Here is a 19,542-nt window from a genome sequence, read left to right as displayed (position 1 = left end):
TATCTAATTTCCAGTCTTCACGCGAGCTTGGAGGAGGGAATTGAAAAGGTGAAAACGCGATAGCATGGCCACCTCGAAACGCAAAATAATCATTGATTGTGACGCCGGAATCGACGATGCTCAAGCTATAATGATCGCGTTAACTCAGGAAGTGGATATTTTGGGCATCACTTGCACCTTTGGAAATGTAGATGTTGATCAGGTGTGCAAAAATGTCCTCAAAACACTGGAAGCTTGTGGTCGTACTGACATACCGGTCTACAAGGGCGCACATCGCCCCATACTTGGTAAGCTAATGCTCTGCTAAGCAGCGTACCTTTTCTATGAAAAATGATGTTAAAACGTTAGACTTTAAGGCTGAAAGTTGGAAAATAAGTGGGGTACCCGTCCAGGGGTGTCCAGGGGTGTCAAGATGTGGGGGGAAAGTGGTAGAGGTGACTGGAGCCCACGAAGATCAACTCCTTAAGGCCTTGAAGGCGGGGAGGGGGTTATGCTGTCGCTGTGTTGGTCATTTCTGAGACTGCCTGTCACCTGGTAGGTCAGGAAACGACATCGCTGTCGCATTTTAGCTAGAATGAAAGTGTCCTTGTTAGTTTAGCATAAATTTTTGTGATTTACAGAAGATTAATAATTTGCTATTATAATCTTAACCCCTGAGGGACCTTTCTTGAAAAATACCATAATTAGAAAACGTTCCAATGAAAATGAGAGAAAATGCTGGTAATAACGGAAGACAGTTTTTTGACTCTCTTTGTTTTTGTTGACAGCCAAAATATTTATAGCCAAATTCGTTGTATCGCGCTGCGTGTTTTGCGAACTTCGAAGGAATTTTGGGTTCTTCTGTTCCGTCAATCATCTTAGCGGACCTCTTAGGAAACACATGTTTACTTGTGATTGGTGCATTTCAATCCACTTTGTTTGTTTCTGTGTTGCAAGAATAAAGCAATGTCTGCCTCCTGTCCTTGACAAAAAAAACGATTCATCATTGCGATTTTCTTTGCTATAATATTCTTGAACAGTCTTGAGTCATTCTCAGTTTTCTAGCTGGATGATTGCATTGCATTGTGATTTGCATTTACCCTGCCCCTACTCAAATGATTGATGGAACAGAAAACCCCATTTGAAGTTTGCAAACGTGCAGCGCAATACAAGGAATTTGGCCATAAGTGAACAGATGTAACTTCACTGCTTAAAAAATGAATTGTCACTGTCACATTTCTTTCCTCCTTTTCTATCGCTAGTCAGTGCTTTCTGAGAGGATTGTCACCAGTTTTGGGGGCCATGTCATCTGTTTCTTCTACCCCTTGGAAGGCCTCCTTCTGGGTCCCAGGTCACCAAAGAGTTAGCAACAAACCCCAGGCATTTGTACCTGAAGCCTAAATTTCAGGTGGAGCCTCCCCGTGTAGGCTGTTATAGGGAGTAGCCCCCCCCCCGGGTGATAGGCATACTCTTCTGCTCTTTTCAGTTACAATGGAATCTGGATATTTTGTCCTCCTGGTGTGGATTATCATAAGGTTACAAAAATGACTGGTAAAGTAAGATTGCTTTGTTTGACTTAAAAAGAGAAGTCAGTTTTTGTGTGAATTATATTGTATTGGGAGGTTTGAGAAACTGAGGCTTCAAGAAATTTGGGATTCCATTGTATTTCATTTATTGAAAAGGAAAGTGTCAGTCTTAAAAACTTTTCTATTTATATTTCTCATTAATTTATCACACAGGAACCAGTTTTGACAAACCAGAATATCATGGCAAAGATGGGTTAGGAGATATGCCTGATCTTAAGGACCCAGATATGAATCTCCTGAAGGAGACACATGCAGTTCAAGCTTTACTTCAACTTGTAAATCAAAACCCTGGTGAGGTAGTGATCATTGCTCTGGGTCCTTTATCCAACATTGCTTTAGCCTCTAATATGGATGCTGGATTCTTTACAAAAGTCAAGGAGATCTATTTGATGGGAGGGTGTGTCTATGGCAAAGGAAATCACTGGGTATCAGCAGAGTTTAACTTTGGTGCTGATCCAGAAGCTGCATATATTGTGCTTAACGAGAAGAATAACTGCCTGGTTTCCCTGATGTCTTGGGAAGCATGTTTGGATCATGTATTGGAATGGGAGTTCTATGATCGTTATGTAGGGACAGGTACCAAAAAAGCTGAGTTCATGAAAAAGATTTCATCAAAAATTAAAGAATATGAAGGCGATGGTCCTTTTATTACATGTGATCCCTTTCCAATTTGTGCAGCACTTCAGCCCCAAATTGTCCTGAAAGAAAAGCTTGTCTATGCAACAGTAGAGCTCAAGGGAGGTTTCACACGTGGACAAATGGTTGTTGATTGGTATGGTTTACTGAAAAAAGATAGCAATGTCCGATTGCTTGAGAAATTATATTTAGAACTGTTCATGGCAATGATGCTTCATTCTGTTAAATAGGATATTGCTCAATAACTCAGTACTGTTGTAAGCTGTCATAGCAGTAACAGGTTTAGAGACCATATTTTTGTCTAAAATCAAATTTTCAATTAAAATTTGACAGGTGAAAATTTCATTTCTTTAAATAATGACCAGTATTACCTTCTTAAACTCATCTTCAATTTCCAGCTCTTAAGATTAAGAAACATCCTGAAATATACATTGCTTAAATTCTGATGTTTTTGTTGCCATTGCTGTTTGTCAAATATGCTGCTTATAGAATTGCATTTTCCCTTTTCACTGAGTGAGTAGCCAAGGTGAGACTTGAATAGTAACACAACAGGAGCTCAACTACAAAATATTTTTATTTCTTAAAGGAGCTATGTTATGCTATAATTTACTATCTTTTCAAAAAGCTAAAATATGTCTTCACATCAACTGAATTCCAAAAATAACGGTCTAGTTTTGTTATTTAAGATTGTATTTAGGCCATGGAAACTGTCTCCCGTTTTCTGTTGCTATGGATGGTGCAGATGGACTTGGATTGAAACTGTAAAAATGTATGGCTATTTTCAGAAACAGCATTTTTTTAAAATTAATGTGAATCATAATTCCTTCACAGGGAGGTGTACTATAAACTTGATCAACTTATGTCTAATCATTTCACATTATATTGCACTTTGAAGAGTTGAACTTAGAAGAAGACTTGACTTTCTTCTCAAATTCTTCTTGTGCTTTTAGATAGGATAATGGTGGCCACCGATGTTCAGTGACATAGTCTCTGTTATCTCCTTGTACGAGATCAAATTCTTCAGTTGACTCAAACACTGAGAAATTTGTAGCAATAAAATGGAGACACCATCTGGATAACTGCTTTGCATTGTGAGCCTGAAACAACAAATCACACTCATTTAGTTTGCATACACTGAAATTATGCTCAATGTACACTTAGGTCAGTTCAAATGCCGTGCCACTAATGCTTAATAAGTACTGAAACAGCAATATAGTAAAAATGATGTCATACTGAATTATATTAGAATTTGTGAAATTATGGGAATTGTTTCAACATATTCTGAGGCTACTTAGCCTGCGAACGGCAGACGTTTTTCCTCGCTCATCGCCGCTGAGGGACGTTTCACGCAGAGGAATGTCTGCGACTCGGCGACAGAAATTCCATACTGATGACGCAAAATCTGTCCAGAATCCGGTCAGAAGCACTAATTGGTCGACAGAGCAGTTTCATTATTTTAGCTATTGTTTACGAATGACAGACAAAGACAAAAGGCCGCAAAGGTCAAATGTAAACGCGATGAATCTCTAACAAAACAGCCAATATTTGTGGAATATAGTCTTCTCTCAAAGAAGCATTTGAGTTTTGCTGGAGCTCATTCGAAGACAAACACAACACTTTACCAAAATCGACCAGGAGAAACGTAAAATTAAACAAATTTGCATTTGGAACCCCATGACTACCGAATTTATTATGTAAACATTGATTTACATCATCAGTATGGAATTTCTGTCACTGAGTCGCAGACGTTCCTCCTCGTGAAACGTCCGTCAGCGGCGATGAGCGAGGAGACACGTCTGTCGTTCGCAGGCTAGAGGCTACTAAGCAAGATTTAAAAGGCCTCATTGTCAAAAATCAGTAAGTTGTTTCAAATAATAATTTTTTTTTTTTTAGTCAAGACATTTATTACTTTAATTACAAAGAACTAATTAAAAAGAAACTAATTACAATATTCTAAACAACCGCAATAACAGACATACTTACAATTATCTACATTTCACAATTATATAATAATTGGTGTTGGGATATCAGCCCCAAATGAACTGATGATTCCATTCAAATCCTTCTATATTGGCCTGGTATGAAGCACAACAATCCTACCAGAATTATTTTGATCTTGCTTTCTTATTTAAAATTATCTGTCAATCCCTATGAGGTTTAAAAAGCACTGGCACAAATTTACATGTCAAGAATTAACAACAAAATGAAGAATTCTGACTGGCAGTTGTAGTAAAATGATGCCATTATGTAATATTCTTGTCCTTAATGTGTTAACTGGACCTGAACCAAGGGTTGGGTAATTTTGTTTTTGTACGGCATGCAGAGAGAGAGGATGTCACATGTCTTAAACTGGAGTGACAGTTACAGTTCCCCTGAAAGGATAATTTTTTATGGACTAGCCACACCTTCTCTTCCCCCCCCCCCCCTCTCCCTACACTGTCACATACACACACCAATTCCAAGGGTGAAGATAGACTTGTTTTCAAACTTCTTTGAAATGGAAATCAAACTAATTGCTGAATCATAAGATTGATAACAATGATAAGGGGTTCATACATGAAGGGGTTGCTGTAATGGTAAATAAATATCAAGGGCATTTCAGAAAGTCCAGCTGAAGAGCAAACAGCCTTAAGTAGCTTGTTCATCTGGCAAGTATCAGTGCACCTTAATATGTAAAGTACGTATGGGGCACATGTCTGTAAAGTAGAGTAAGCCACTTATAAGCCTATCTTCTAAAATAAATGTTTTAAGTAAAGGAAAGTTGATCTTACCTGAGATGTAAGTAGGAGGTTTATGACATCGCTCGTGCCATCAGCCACCCTCTTTTGTATTGTGGCATCCACTTTTTTAGTGATGTAAAGCTCACATAAAGTCACCAGCCTTGGCAGACAGAATCTGTCAGCTAAAACCATTATTTCCACAGAATCACCCTCTTCTATCAGGGCATGGTCAGTGTAAAGATATTCCAGTAAGGCCAAGAAACTTTGGAGGGATGTGTCCCCAATTTTGATCTGTAAAAGGAATGTCCAATTTAATATTGTCAATGTGCAGTGTATTACATCTTCAGTAAACTTGCAGTTCCACAGACCAACTATTCCAACCCATCAACACAACCTCTGATAACTGGCGTGCTTAATTACGAGAGTTCTAACAAATTTTGTCAGAACCCTTATAAGCACTACTCCTCTTCTAACAATTGGCATGTTTAATAAGATGTTGCATTTCATAGATTATATCAATCTATATAATTACAGAAATGACTTTCACATATAAAGCTTCTCTTTATCAGTGGTGGATCCAGGGGGAGGGTCCGGGGGGTCTGGACTCCCTATCACACCTGATGGCTTTTTTAACTGGCTGATTTTTTTAATGAAATGGACATTGCCTTTTGCACACTTAAAATAAATTCCAGGGATATTCAAAGATGTAATAATGTTTTTGGGTACCCTCCTATGATCTGTTCACCTATGCTCCACTCAATCTTTGTTACTAAGCACAAGAGGAGGATGTTCCGAGGGTGCATCCTTTTCAAGAAGAATTCAAGTACACAGTAAGTGGCCAAGGAATACTATAACCTGCAACCACGACTGGTGAGAGGGGATGTGGGGGAGAAGTAATTTGACACAAAAAAAGTTCAACAGTCTTTTCTGATCCAAAGTTTGGACCCCCCAATCAAAAACTCCTTGATCCACCCCTATTTATTATAAATTATTGCAGCTTGCTCCTAGGGTGTTTACAAGGACAACATGACCCAAAGTATTACTCCCACATAATTTGTGTATTAATATGATTACCTCTGAGTCTAAATCACTCTCCATGAATGCTCCACCCAACATGGCTGCCATGACCTCTGATCTTGCTTTCAAAATAACTCTGTGTCCATAAACCACACTGCCTTCAACACGGAACTTGACATCAGCTTGTAATGACTTATTGAGAAACAGCTTCTTGGCAGCATTTCCTGTGTTGTCATTAAGCCACGTGCCAATACTTGGATTCAAGTATGATTCCCCATTGAGAATATTTGAGCAGTACTCTGCCAACCAGTTCAACTGAAATTTAATAGCTAGAGACTGGATTTCTTTCACAAAGTTTATGTCTTCATCTTCAGAAATGTCTGGTGATCCAGTGTAAAGGAATGTCAATAGCTCCATAAAAACACCCTTTAAAATACTCTCATGCAACCTTATAACTGTCTTCCCTACACCCTGGCAATGCTCTTTCATGTGGATAAGATTTGGACAGCTGTTTTCTTTGTTACAAACCCAAGAAATTTCCTCAAATATTTCACCATATGTTTCATGACTTGGAGTCACTTTACCCAGAAAAATATTCTTGAAAATGGAGGATGCAGCAGTTAGAACAGTTTTATGTGCTTCCACTGTTTGGCCATCAGAAAAAATAAATGTGACATCTGCTGTGCTACTGTCAGACATCATAGTGTGCCACTCACTTGCAAATGAGGAAGTAAGTACTTCAACATGTGGTGCAAAACCTACGAAAACAATATGTAATAAAAATTTACTCCACTATAGACACCTGCAGTATTCTATGCATGTATAAATTTCACTAGTTAGACATATTAAAACTAACAAATTAAAAAGGTGTCTGCTTAAAACTACACGCCTTTATGAAAATAATAAAAATTACAGTGTTTGCAAAAAACAAAAATTCAGCATTAAGCCCCATGCAAATGGGCTCGACATTGTTGGCCAATGACTCCCTTTTGTTGGACAAAAAAACAATTATTATATATTGTTACCACAATTAGAACCATAAAATTGTGAATTACAAGCCGAAAATCTCCTTTGCACCTCCCCATGACCTTCATTTCAGAGTACTTCCCCCTCCCCGCCTCTCCCAGGATTAACAGTACCTGCAGGAGGAAGAACAGGAGGAACTGAATCTTGTTCATTTGCTGATTTGGATTTTCTTCTTATACTCTTAAAAAATCCTTTCCTTAAATTAACTTGTCTTTGGGGCAAAAAGGTCAACTCAACAGCAGTGTTGAGAGCTTGATGAACACCGTCATTTAACAGAGAACTGCATTCTGCATATGCAATACCAAGAGATGCTGCAAGATCCTGTCCTTCTCTCATTGTCACAACGCGCCTGTCATCAGATATGTTAATGCTAGTAGAAAGGGAAAAAATAACAGTCAATCCTCATGTAAGCGACTACCAAAAATGTGAAGAGTTGGAAATTGTTATCGGAAGGTGGTCACTGCAAGAATTATTCTGAAACAAGGAAAGATATGTATAGTTCTACAAAACCACAAAGTTGCTGAGGGGTAGTTCCTTTTACAGTGGAACCTCAGTCACCTTTTGAGTGCATACATGTATGTGTCCCCTGAATGGAGGTTTAATCTGTGTTTTGGGACCCAGGAAAAGTGTCCCTTTCCCTGAATAGAGGCTACAACGCTACAACGCTACAACTGGAAGTCAGAAGTGCTGTGACCTTTTCAGTGATATTAGTGAAGCTAGCGACCCCTCCCCTCCCACCTTAAACAAAGCTGAATTTTGAGCAAATGGGTGGAATGACTGCTTTTTTGGACACAACATTGCCTGGGGAGGGGGAGGGGGAGTGGGGGGATGATGGGATGTACCCAAAGGAGATCAAAATATTGTCATTAGGAGCAGAGTCCTACGTAACAATTACTTGGAGGGGCTTTTTCGCACAGTCCAAAGTTCTTTAATTTTTGTCCTCCTTTGTAGGTGCCCCTTCAACAGAGGCAGAAAATACAAAGATTACATGAACATTTTTCTGGGACCAGATTTTGGGGGTGTCCCCTGAATGGGAGTGTTCCAAAGGAGAGGTTCCACTGCAATGTAATAGGCTAATGGGGATGTGCCATTGGATGAGGTAATATTTTTGTGCCTCAGGATTGACACAACAGCATCACATTTTCGATAGAGTTACTAGAATGGGGTCACCATTTTAGGGAATTTTGGGGGGTAAGAAAATACTGGAATTCCCTCTGAGCAGGTTGGGGCACCAACTTGTCCACCACCATACAAACTCAGGGCAGGGGTGACTCCCATATGAAAGGTGCAGGGATGCTTGTCGGAAATTTTGAATTAAACCCCTAAAGGAGACCAATCTGGGCGTGGCCCAACCTTTTTTTGACCCCTAAAAGCGATCATTTTAAACTTTGATTACATGAATCAAGTAAATATAACGAATTGAAAATATATAATTTTTTAATACTTCTTCGAGTGAAACCCTAAAAGAGACCTTTACGGCCAAATATAATGGTGTTTTGCCCAGAACACCCTCAGCGAGACCAAAATCTGAATTTTACACACCTAAGTGAGACGACGAGCATCCCCGCCCCTTTCATGTGGGAGTCCCCCCCCCCCCCCCACCCTGGGTATACAAACGTCTATAAAATAATTTTCGCGACTTCAACCTGTCACTACTCTCAAACGTGCAACATCGCTGACCGTGAGGCGCTTTTCTTTGTCTACTGGTTTATGTCAAAACTTGAACAAAACTATATAGACCTTCTACCAACCCCAATACCCACTCCATGGGAAAAGCATTAGTAAGTTTCTTTTTCTTTTAACTTACTTGGCACTACGAAGATCCGTCTTGGTCCCCAAGAGCAGAACTACCGCTTCTGGAACAAAATGGCGAACCTCTGGAACCCATTTCTCTGACACGTTCTGAAAAGAACTTCGACTTGCCACATCGAAACACACAACGAATACATCTGTTTGGGGGTACGACAGCGGTCTCAGACGATCGTAATCCTCTTGGCCTGCTGTATCCCAGAGTGACACCGTGATTGGAAACCCACGGACCGTAATATTTGCCGCATAACTGTCGAAAACTGTAGGGACGTAATTGCATGGAAAATGGCTGGTTGTTGCGCAAATAAGAAAGCTGGATTTTCCAACCCCTCCGTCACCTACCACTACAAGTTTCACTTGCTGCATTGTTCAAAACTTCCTCACAGTCAACTGTGCAGAGTTCTTTCCTTGTTTTATACTTTTGCTGTTCCTAAAATAGCTGTCCAATCAGAAGCCTGAGAGAACAGCTGCTGAGTCGCAGTGAAACGTTCCCAGTTCCCAGCGGCGAGGAGCGACAAAAAATTCCATACTGATGACGTTCGTAGCTAAGTGTGTATCTTAGTACGAATTTTGGTTACGGCAACTTATAAATGTGTTTGCCGTAATTTGACCTTACACGTGGTTCATGAAAGTTAAGATTTGAGCTCGTTCGCAGATGAACACAAAACTTTACCAAAATCGACCAGGAGAAAAGTAAAATTAAACAAATTTGCATTTGGAACTCCACGACTACCTCATATGTGTTACCGTATTTATTTGAATAAGCGCCCAACCTTGAATTAGCGCCCATTCTTATGGCAGAAAAAGTTAAGCCTCGAGTAAGCGCCCACCCCACCCCACCCCGCCTCTCTCCTATTCCCAGTCAAACTCAAATAAGCGCCCACTCCCACCCCACCCCCCTTCCCGCCCCCACCCCGCAAAAAATTGAAAGACTTCCCCGAAGACAGATTTTTCATCAGAGTATTTTACAGAAACCTTGCTTTCTTACATCTTCGCGTTTTGTTGTTACCATTTACTGTTTTGCTGCATAATAAACATACTACACTTGCTTAAATGGTCAGCCTCGAATAAGTGCCCACTTTTTATTCCTGATGCTGGGCATTTGTCGCGTATTTGTCATAAAGTTGCTAATACCCCACGGTGGAAGCTACCTGTTGGTTTGAAAATATGCCAAAATGCCGCACCATATTGACAGGCAAAAAAAATGGCGTTCTCTTGAAAATCTACATTAAAACTCGCAACTCTGTGCCTAAATGAATGTCAACAGACTCGACAACAACGGCCCCAACAACGGAGTTCTAAAATAAACCCTCCTACTTACTTTTCTCCACAATGGGTTGCTCATCTCTGACACTCAAATATCTGTGACATTGGCAGCGCTTATTTCAGTCCGTTGCCAGCTGTTTAAAGGGGTATTTCAAAAAAACCTGACCTTTTCAATTTAATATGGAATCTTTTCAATTTATTAATTTGATAAGCATGAGTTTATCATTCAAACAATGGCTTGACCCATTCGTTGACCGATCACTCACTTCGGTGACCAAAACTACGGTTTTCTTAAGAAACTCTTCTGCGAAATCATCGACAAGGATTTTCCAGTTAAAAACATTTAGCATGGGCTCCTGCATTTAGCTATTCGATGTTGCCACTTGCAAGCTGCCTATTAAGCGGCCTTGAATGTCAGACAATTCGCCCCCGACAACTAGCCCCCCCCCCCCGTCCCACTTCACTAGACCATTAGCCCCCAAATTATGTGAAAACAAGTTACCTTAATTACCTGAGTTAAATATCTTCCTCGGGGACGAATTGTCCGGATACCAGCAGCCTTCTCGGAGGGAGGGAGCTACTCAGGAGATGATTTAGAAGAGGTTGGGGCTGGTGGTCGTGTGGATTACCTAAAACACGGAACCCAGATTTGGACCCACAAACCCGCCCGAATATCCCCAGTTGATAGAAAGGAGCCAATTTACTTAAGATCAGGTCGAGTTTTACGTGCAGCTCTCATACATTCTCTCTTGCGTGGTCACACTTTTGCCATGTCCGCCGGAATTCACTCTATTCTAAACGAAAAGGAAGTAATGCCTGGTTTCAGAGTAGAGATGTACACCGCCACCTTTCGTACACTGTCTTAATTTTATTTACGCACAAAAACTTTATACGTACACGCTCGTAAAAACTACGCGACATTGGAAATCAAATCGACCTTCATGTGAAACAGAGTTCGAAGAGTTGACTGAGGTGATGTGAGCTATCGTTATGACGAACCAGCGCCACAGAGTTAGTAACAAGCCAGGATTCAGAATCCAAACTGAATGGATAGATTCGGTTTAATTGCGCTGGAAATTCCACTGCAGGGTCATTCTTTCCTTTAAAAATGTTTGCCTTTAAGATCTCCTTCCCCATGGAATTTCCTTCGAACCTCCTTGGGGTGGGAATGGATATTTTCTGTATCTGAGTGATTAAAAAGTTTAACCATTTCAAACCAAAACGGTTGTTTTTAAGTTGCAGTTACGTGTATGTTACAGCTCAAAATTAAAATTCAGGTTAGAATTTTTTATTTAACCTAGGATGATGCTCAATTTCCTTTGTCTCCTAGCCCTAATTATTCACGACAGGAGCGGATCTAGGAGGAGGGTGCAGGGGGTGCGCACCCCCCCCCCCCAACCTGAGATGACCTGCGGTTTTCTAATACAAATGGTATTCTGCAAAAAAAAAAAAAAACTATGTGGTTTATTGGTGTTGAAGTAGAGCAAGAGACGAGTGCACCCCCTCCTAAAAAAATCCTGGATCATCCCCTGCACGAATTCGGGCTAAAAGATAAAGAAAACTGGGATTTAACCTAGGTTAAAAAAATTTAACCTAAAATACCACGTTACCTGCAACATACCCACCAAAGTTTCATACAGGGAGGCTTTGTCCTGAGGTCCAACCCCTTACCCTTTTATATACCATTTTTCACAGAAAAGGTACTCCTTTCGTATACCGTCTATTGACAAATGGTACCCCCTTAACATACCTACATGTAGCATAGAACTTTTCGTCCTTTTTAACTGCTGTAAATGCACTGTTATTAAAATATGAATAAATCACGACACCAGAACACTTTCTTGACTTTTTCACAGCCATAAAATTTTAGCCCTTTTGGACCTTTTTCCAGACTGAAATTGAAGATTTCCCTACCCTTTTATGTGCTTCAACTAGTAAAATCCGTACCTTTTCATATACCTGAAGCCTAAATTTCGGGCGGAGCCTCCCCGTATAGGCTTTTATAGGGAGTACCCGCCCTCTGGGTAATAGGCATATGCCTTTGCTCATTTCAGTTACAATGGAATCTGGATAAATTTTGTCCCTCTAGTGTGGATTATCAGTAGGTTCCAAAAATGACTGGTAAAATAAGTTTACTTTGTTTGACTTAACAAGAGAAGTCAGTTTTTGTGTGAATTATGGCGGAGCTCCACGCGTGGCGCGAAGCGCAGCGCGTAGGCAGAGCCCCATAGCTAAGGAAATGTGGTAATCTACCAATCCGAGAAAATTTGGTAATCACGTGACCGTATACCGACCAACCATCCGCCCGCCCGACCGTCCGTCCGCACTACAGGAATACCAAAGTAAAATAACTCAATCAACAGGACGGAAATCACATGGCCGCCTAGACTTTTAAAAAGAAAAAACAACAACAACAAAGTCGTGTCTTTCTCGGCGTTATTTTTTATGTTTACACTAACGTGGATAACAGAGAAAGAGCTAGAGTGAGTTATTGAAAACAAAGGAGCTAGTTCCCCAAATTTGCCGCTTGTATAGAACTACTCCATTTTCCTTTTTTAGTGACTGAGTATAGTAGCCAATCTGAGATTCACAAAAAAAATCAGTTTTTTTTTCTTTTTGTAAAATTTTAAGAATAAATAGTACTAAGCAAAATGTCCACCAAAGAGGTTTCATTTGAAAAGCAACATGATAGGAGTTCCTCCACAAAATACTTTTATTTATTCTTCAAGGGGCTCTATGTCATGCTATAATTTAATATTATCTTTTCAAAAAGCTAAAACGTGTCTTCACATCAAATAAGTTCCAAAGATAACGGTCTAGTTTTGTTATTTAAGACTGTATTTAGGCCACGGAAACTGTTTCCTGTTGTCTGTTACTATGGATGGTACAGATGACCTGGATTGAAAGTGTAAAAACGTATGGCTATTTACAGAAACAGCATTGTTTTTTAAAATTAATGTGAATCATAATCCCTTCACAAGGAAGTGTACTATAAACTTAATCAACTTATAAATGTTTAATCATTTCACATTATATTGCACTTACAAGAGTTGAACTTAGAAGAATTAAACTTAGAAGACTTGACTTTCTTCTCAAATTCTTCTTGTGCTTTAAGATAGGATAACGGCGGCCAAATATGTTCAGTGACATAGTCTCTGTTATCTCCTTGTACAAGATCAAATTCTTCAGTTGACTCAAACACTGAGAAATTTGTTGCAATAAAATGGAGACACCATCTGGATAACTGCTTTGCATTGTGAGCCTGAAAACACAAATCACAGTCATTTAGTTTGCATACACTGAAATACTCAATGTACACTTAGATCAGTTCAAATGCTATGCCACTAATGCTTAATAAGTACTGAAACAGCAACAGAGTAAGGTTAATGCCAAACTGAATATTAGAATTTGTGAAATTATAGGAATTGTTGCAAGAGATCCTGAGGGAGCAAGATTAAAAAGGCCTCATTGTCAAAAATCATTCAGTTGTTTCAAATAATTGTTGTTGAGATATCAATTCAAATCCCTAATTGTAATAGTATTGGCTCGGTACGAAGCACATTCAAAGCTACCGGAATTATTTTGTTCTTGCTTTCTTATTTAAATCTGTCAATCCTTATGAGGTTTAAAAAGCACTAGCCCAAATTTGCCCATCAAGAAAACAACAAAATGAAGAATTTAGTTGTAGTAAAATAAAGTCTTTAGGTAATATTATTGTTATACAGGTATTAACCGGACCTGAATTAAGGACTGGGTAATTTTGGTTTTGTATGGCATTGCACTGGAGAGGTTGTCACATGTCTTAAACTGGAATGACAGTTACAGTTCCCCTGAAAGGATAATTCATTATGGACTAGCCACATCCCCCCCCCTCCCAACACACACACACACCAATTCCAAGGGTGAATGTAGACTTGTTTTCAAAATTTCTTTGAAATGGACATCAAACTTTGTGGAATCATAACATTGATAACAATAATGAGGGGTTCATATATGAAGGGGTTTCTGTAATGGTAAATAAATATCAAGGGCATTTTAGAAAGTCCACTTGAAGAGCAAATAGCCTTAAGCAGCTTCTTCATCTGGCAAGTATCAGGGGAGCATGTCTGTAAAGTAGAGCAAGCCACTTATAAGCCTATCTTCTAAAATAAATGTTTTAAGTAAAGGAAAGTTGATCTTACCTGAGATGTAAGTAGGAGGTTTATGACATCACTTGTGCCATCAGCTACCCTCTTTTGTATTGTGGCATCCACTTTTTTAGGGATGTAAAGCTCACATAAAGTCACCAGCCTTGGCAGACAGAATCTGTCAGCTAAAATCATTATTTCCACAGAATCACCCCCTTCTATTGGGGCATGATCAGTGTAAAGATACTCCAGTAAGGCCAAGAAACTTTGGAGGGATGTGTCCACAATCTTGATCTGTAAAAGGAATGACCAATTTAATTGTCAATGTGCAGTTTATTACATTTCAGTAAACTTGCAGTTCCACAGACCAACTAATTCACAACATAACCTCTGATAACTGGCGTGCTTAAACAAATTTTGTCAGAACTCTTATAGGCACTATTTCGCTTCTAACTATTAGCATGTTTAATAAGATGTTGCATTTCACAGATTATATCAATCTATATAATTACAGTAATGACTTTCACATATAAAGCTTGTCTTTATCAGTGCCAGATCCAGGGTGAGGGTCCGGAGGGTCTGGACCCCCTATCAGACCTGACGCTTGTTTGAGACTGAAGCTCTTACATCCACAGGATTGTATATCACTTTTTAACTGGCTGATTTTTTAAATGAAATGCGCATTGCATTTTGCCACTTGAACTAAATTCCAGGGATATTAAAAAACATAATAATGTTTTTGGGTACCCTCCTATGATCTATTCGCCTCTGCTCAGGACTCTCAGTCTTTGTTGCCAAGCGCAAGAAGAGTATGTTCCAAGGGTGCATCCTTTACAAGTAGAATTCAAGTACGCGATAAAGGGCCAAGGAATAATTCCTTGGCCCCTTATTATAACGTGCAACCGGGACTGGTGGGAGAGGATGTGGGAGGTGTGTGAGAGAAGTAATTTGCCCCAAAAAAAGTTTAACAGTTTCACTTTCTGAACCAAAGTTTGGACCCCCAATCCGAAACTCCTGGATCCACCCCTGTTTATTATAATTGCAGATTGCTCTTAGGGTGTTTACAAGGACATCATGACCCAAAGTATTATTCCCACATTGTGTTTAAATATTATTACCTCTGAGTCCAAATCACTCTCAATGAATGCTCCACCCAACATGGCCGCCATGACCTCTGATCTTGCTTTCAATATAACCCTGTGTCCATAAACCACACTGCCTTCAACACGGAACTTGACATCAGCTTGTAATGACTTGTTGAGAAACAGCTTCTTTGCAGCATTCCCTGTGTTGTCATTAATCCACGTGCCAATACTCGGATTCAAATATGATTCTCCTTCAAGAATATTTGAGCAGTACTCTGCCAACCAGCTCAACTGAAATTTAATAGCTAGAGACTGGATTTCTTTCACAAAGTTTATGTCTTCATCTTTAGAAATGTCTGGTGATCCAGTGTAAAGGAATGTCAATAGCTCCATAAAAACACGCTTTAAAATACTCTCAAGCAACCTTATAACTGTCTTCCCTACACCCTGGCAATGCTCTTTCATGTGGATAAGATTCGGACAGCTGTTTTCTTTGTTGCAAACCCATGATATTTCCTCAAATATTTCACCATAGGTTTCATGACTTGGAGTCACTTTACCCAGAAAAATATTCTTGAAAATGGAGGATGCAGCAGTTAGAACAGTTTTATGTGCTTCCACTGTTTGGCCATCAGAAAAAATAAATGTGACATCTGCTGTGCGACTGTCAGACATCATATTGTGCCACTCACTTGCAAATGAGGAAGTAAGCACTTCAACATGTGGTGCAAAACCTACAAATACAATATGTAATAAAAATTTACTCCAGTATAGATACCAGTATTCTATACATTCATGTAACTATAATATATAAAGTTCACTAGTTAGACACATTAAAACCAACGAATTAAAAACGCGTCTGCTCAAAAGTACACAGCTTTCTGAAAATAATAAGAATTACAGTGTGTAATTCTCGGTACTTGGTAAACCATTATGTTCAAATCAGAAAAATTTGTTTGCCCATAAAGACCCTGCAAATCCACAAAAATACACTACTAAAAACACTTTATGCTAATCACAGTATCACTATCAGACTGTAAGTCCTTTTCCTGATAGATGAAATGAGACATTGACTTGAAAGCAACATCTGTCTTTTAGGGGGATATTGACACACTTAAAGCTGAGTACCATCAGCATTAAGCCCTGTGCAAACGGAGGCAACATTGTTGGCCAAAGACTCCCAACATTGTTGAGAAAAGAAGTAACAAAATTACATTTTATTACCACTAGAACCTTAAAATTGTGAATTTCAAGCTGAAAAATATCCCTTGCACCTCCCCAAGACCTTCATTTCAGAGTAATTTCCCCTCGCAGCCTCTCCCAGGATTAACAGTACCTGGAGGAAGAGCAGGAGGAACTGGTTCTTGTTCATTTGCTGATTTGCATCTTCTGCTTTTACTCCTTAAAAATCCTTTCCTTGAATTAACTTGTCTTTGGAACAAAACGGTCAACTCAACAGCAGTGTTGAGGGCTTGATGAACACCATCATTTAACAGAGAACTGCATTCTGCATATGCAATATCAAGAGATGCTGCAAGGTCCTGTCCTTCTCTCATTGTCACGATGGGCCCATCAGCAGATATGTTACTGCATGAAAGGGAAAAAACAACAGTTAAACCTCATGTAAGCGACCACCAAAAATGTGAAGAGTTGGTAACCACTTACAAGAGATGGCCACTCGGAAGAATTATTCTGAAACAAGGAAAGAATTAAATGTATAATTCTACAAAGCCACAAAGTTCCTGAGAGGTGTTCCTTGTGGAACCTCAGTTACCTTTCAGGGGCGGATTTAGGATTTTTTTTAGGAGGGGGTGCACTCGTCTCTTGCTCTACTTCAACACCAATAAACCACATAGTTTTTTTTTTTGCAGAATACCAGTTGTATTAGAAAACCGCAGGTCATCTCGGGGCGGGGGGGGGGGTGCGCACCCCCTGCACCCTCCCCCTGGATCCGCCCCTGCCTTTTGAGTGCTTAGGTGTGCTCTGAATGGAGGTTGAATCCTTGTTTTGGGTCGCAGAAAAAATGTCCCTTTCCTTGAATAGACGCTACAGTGGAGGTCAAAAGTGTTGCCACCTTTTCAGTGATATTAGTAAAACTAGCGACCTCTTCCCTCCCACCCCAAACAAAGTTGAATTTTGAGCAAATGGGTGTAATGACTGCTTTTTCTGGCCACAACATTGCTGGGGGGAGTGGAGGGATGACGGGATGAACCCAAAGAAGATAAAAAAAATTAATAGGAGCAGAGTCCTGCATAACAATCACTTGGAAGGGCTTTTTCACACAGTCCCAAATTCTTTAATTTTTGTCCTCCATTGTAGGTGTCCCTTCAATAGAGGAAACAAATAAAAGGATTATATTATATGAACATACATTTTTTTCAGGACCAGATTACTGTCCCCTTTTAAAATAATGGGGGTGTCCCTTAAATAGAGGTGTCCCAAAGGAGAGGTTCCACTGTAATGTAATAAGCTAATGGGATGTTACATTTTCAATAGAGTAACTAGAATGGGGTCATAAGTTTTTGGGAATTTTAGGGGTAAGAAAATACTGGAAAGTAGGGATTTAGAAACGGGAAGGTTCAAAGTTAAAAGGTGACAGAAAGTGACTAGGCGAAAGTGAATAAGTTGGGATTGCAAAAATTACATTTGTGCAAAAGTGATCAAAAAATAGACTATAATGGGGTAGGGGTTGTGAGATTATAACCAGCAGCACATATTCAGCAAACATTGACCCAATTTCCTCTGAGCAGGCTGGGGCACCAACTTGCCCACCACCATACAAACAAGTTGATAGTTTTCAACCTGTCACTCAAACTTGGCAACATCAGTGACCGTAAGGCGCTTTTCTAGTTTTGTCCACTGGTTAACGTCAAAAGATGAACAAAACTATATAGACCTTCTACCAACCCCAATACCCACTCCATGGGAAAAGCATTAGTAAGTTTCTTTTTCTTATAACTTACTTGGCACTACGAAGATCCGTCTTGGTCCCCAAGAGCAGAACTACCGCTTCCGGAACAAAATGGCGAACCTCTGGAACCCATTTCTCTGACACGTTCTGAAAAGAACCTCTACTTGCCACATCGAAACACACAATGAATACATCTGTTTCGGGGTACGACAGCGGTCTCAGATGATCGTAATCCTCTTGGCCTGCTGTATTCCAGAGTGATACCGTGAATGGAAACCCACGGACCATAATATTTGCCGTATAATTGTCGAAAACTGTAGGGACGTAATTGCATGGAAAATTTCTAGTTGTCTCGCAAATAAGAAAGCTGGTTTTTCCAACCCCTCCATCACCTACCACTACAAGTTTCACTTGCTGCATTCTTCTAAACGTCCTCACGGTCAACAGTGCGGAGTTTTATCCTTTGGCTGTTACGGCTGTTCCTAGAAATGGCTGTCCAATCAGAAGCCTGCGAGAACAGCCTACAGGGAAACAGGGAAACGTCCCCATGACATAAAATCTGTCCGGAATCCTGCACGTTCATCACGCTTCTTAGTACATTTCTTTGACGTCCACTGCACGACTACGACGTGAAACCTCCTAATTTTCCGTTTTATGGAGGACGTGGACTAACTTGAGATCAGGCCCAATTCAATTTTAGCGGTTCTTATACATTCTCTCTAACGGCGAAAATAGAGCCTGATCTCAGGTTAGACGTGGACACGACGACGAATTTTCCTTCCTCTTTTTGAACCTGAATAAAGTCCTTAAGAATTCAACTCCAGGAAAAGTCGCCTGCATTTGACATATTGAGCGGGTCCAAATAGACGCGATTAAGTTTGAAAGCACACGCATAATTCCCCATAACCAGTTACTGATGACCAAATTTGGAAGAATTTTGTGTTTAACGAGGAAATGAGGTCAAAAATACTAGTCAGGTCTCTTAGGGTCAGGATCGTTACAGAGTTGACAAAAGCACCAAACTTTGCACAGCGATAGCTTATTGCAGTACCATGAATATTAGAGGGGGTGCCCACTGCAAATATGCCACTGAAGCGTGCTAAAAAGGATTTAATTATTGTAAATTTCACCTGCTGGGGTCCCTGTGGTGTATTGATTGAAAATTGTTATTTAATACCTTAAATCACTCTGAATTCTATTCTCAGGTTGTAAACAACAATTTCACTCGAACATCTGGCATTCCCATCCATTTTTGCTTATTGATTGTATAATTAAGTTGATTATTACTGTGCCCTTAAAGCAAGTCCACAGTCCGCCCACATTTTCATAAGTCATTTCTAAGATGGCCTCGTCTTTGCTTCATAACTTGCAAGTACTCAG

At 39.8% G+C, this 19,542-nt stretch overlaps 3 protein-coding genes across 4 annotated transcripts; 1 reads left to right on the top strand and 2 right to left on the bottom strand.

The window, feature by feature from the left end:
* The first annotated feature begins 43 nt into the window (after window positions 1-43).
* Window positions 44-2,775, top strand: LOC140953128 (nucleoside hydrolase-like). Its single transcript, XM_073402631.1, has 2 exons — window positions 44-287; window positions 1,719-2,775. The coding sequence occupies exons 1-2, from the start codon at window positions 65-67 to the stop codon at window positions 2,429-2,431; spliced, it is 936 nt and encodes a 311-aa protein (XP_073258732.1). The 5' UTR covers window positions 44-64; the 3' UTR covers window positions 2,432-2,775.
* On the bottom strand, window positions 2,758-9,273 carry LOC140953127 (rho-related protein racA-like). Of its 2 annotated transcripts, none has more exons than XM_073402629.1 (5): window positions 8,772-9,273; window positions 7,078-7,334; window positions 5,996-6,696; window positions 4,973-5,212; window positions 2,758-3,298 (listed from the first exon to the last, which is right to left on the bottom strand). In XM_073402629.1, the coding sequence occupies exons 1-5, from the start codon at window positions 9,137-9,139 to the stop codon at window positions 3,074-3,076; spliced, it is 1,791 nt and encodes a 596-aa protein (XP_073258730.1). In that variant the 5' UTR covers window positions 9,140-9,273; the 3' UTR covers window positions 2,758-3,073. The 2 variants fall into 2 exon arrangements, with proteins under 2 accessions (XP_073258730.1, XP_073258731.1); XM_073402630.1 differs by having other exon boundaries at window positions 7,078-7,331.
* A 3,457-nt stretch (window positions 9,274-12,730) lies between these two features.
* LOC140953126 (rho-related protein racA-like) lies at window positions 12,731-18,610 on the bottom strand. The gene is made up of 5 exons (XM_073402628.1): window positions 18,215-18,610; window positions 16,588-16,838; window positions 15,285-15,985; window positions 14,221-14,460; window positions 12,731-13,301 (listed from the first exon to the last, which is right to left on the bottom strand). Exons 1-5 carry the CDS (start codon window positions 18,580-18,582, stop codon window positions 13,065-13,067), a joined length of 1,797 nt encoding a protein of 598 aa, XP_073258729.1. The 5' UTR covers window positions 18,583-18,610; the 3' UTR covers window positions 12,731-13,064.
* Window positions 18,611-19,542: the final 932 nt, after the last annotated feature.

The sequence above is a fragment of the Porites lutea genome, chromosome 11 (assembly GCF_958299795.1).
Source record: "Porites lutea chromosome 11, jaPorLute2.1, whole genome shotgun sequence".
In the NCBI taxonomy this organism is placed as follows: domain Eukaryota; kingdom Metazoa; phylum Cnidaria; class Anthozoa; order Scleractinia; family Poritidae; genus Porites; species Porites lutea.
Note: the sequence above shows the minus strand (reverse complement) of the source record. Positions and strands in the feature narration are given on the sequence as shown.

Coding starts and splice junctions, on each gene's coding strand:
- LOC140953128 (XM_073402631.1), top strand. CDS start 65: ATGGCCACCTCGAAACGCAAAATAATCATTGATTGTGACGCCGGAATC. Junction 288..1,718: donor CGCACATCGCCCCATACTTG/GTAAGCTAATGC, acceptor TTTATCACACAG/GAACCAGTTTTGACAAACCA.
- LOC140953127 (XM_073402629.1), bottom strand. CDS start 9,139: ATGCAGCAAGTGAAACTTGTAGTGGTAGGTGACGGAGGGGTTGGAAAA. Junction 6,697..7,077: donor TCCTGTTCTTCCTCCTGCAG/GTACTGTTAATC, acceptor TTGTTTTCGTAG/GTTTTGCACCACATGTTGAA. Junction 5,213..5,995: donor AGAGTGATTTAGACTCAGAG/GTAATCATATTA, acceptor TTCCTTTTACAG/ATCAAAATTGGGGACACATC.
- LOC140953126 (XM_073402628.1), bottom strand. CDS start 18,582: ATGCAGCAAGTGAAACTTGTAGTGGTAGGTGATGGAGGGGTTGGAAAA. Junction 14,461..15,284: donor AGAGTGATTTGGACTCAGAG/GTAATAATATTT, acceptor TTCCTTTTACAG/ATCAAGATTGTGGACACATC. Junction 13,302..14,220: donor ACCTCCTACTTACATCTCAG/GTAAGATCAACT, acceptor TTGTGTTTTCAG/GCTCACAATGCAAAGCAGTT.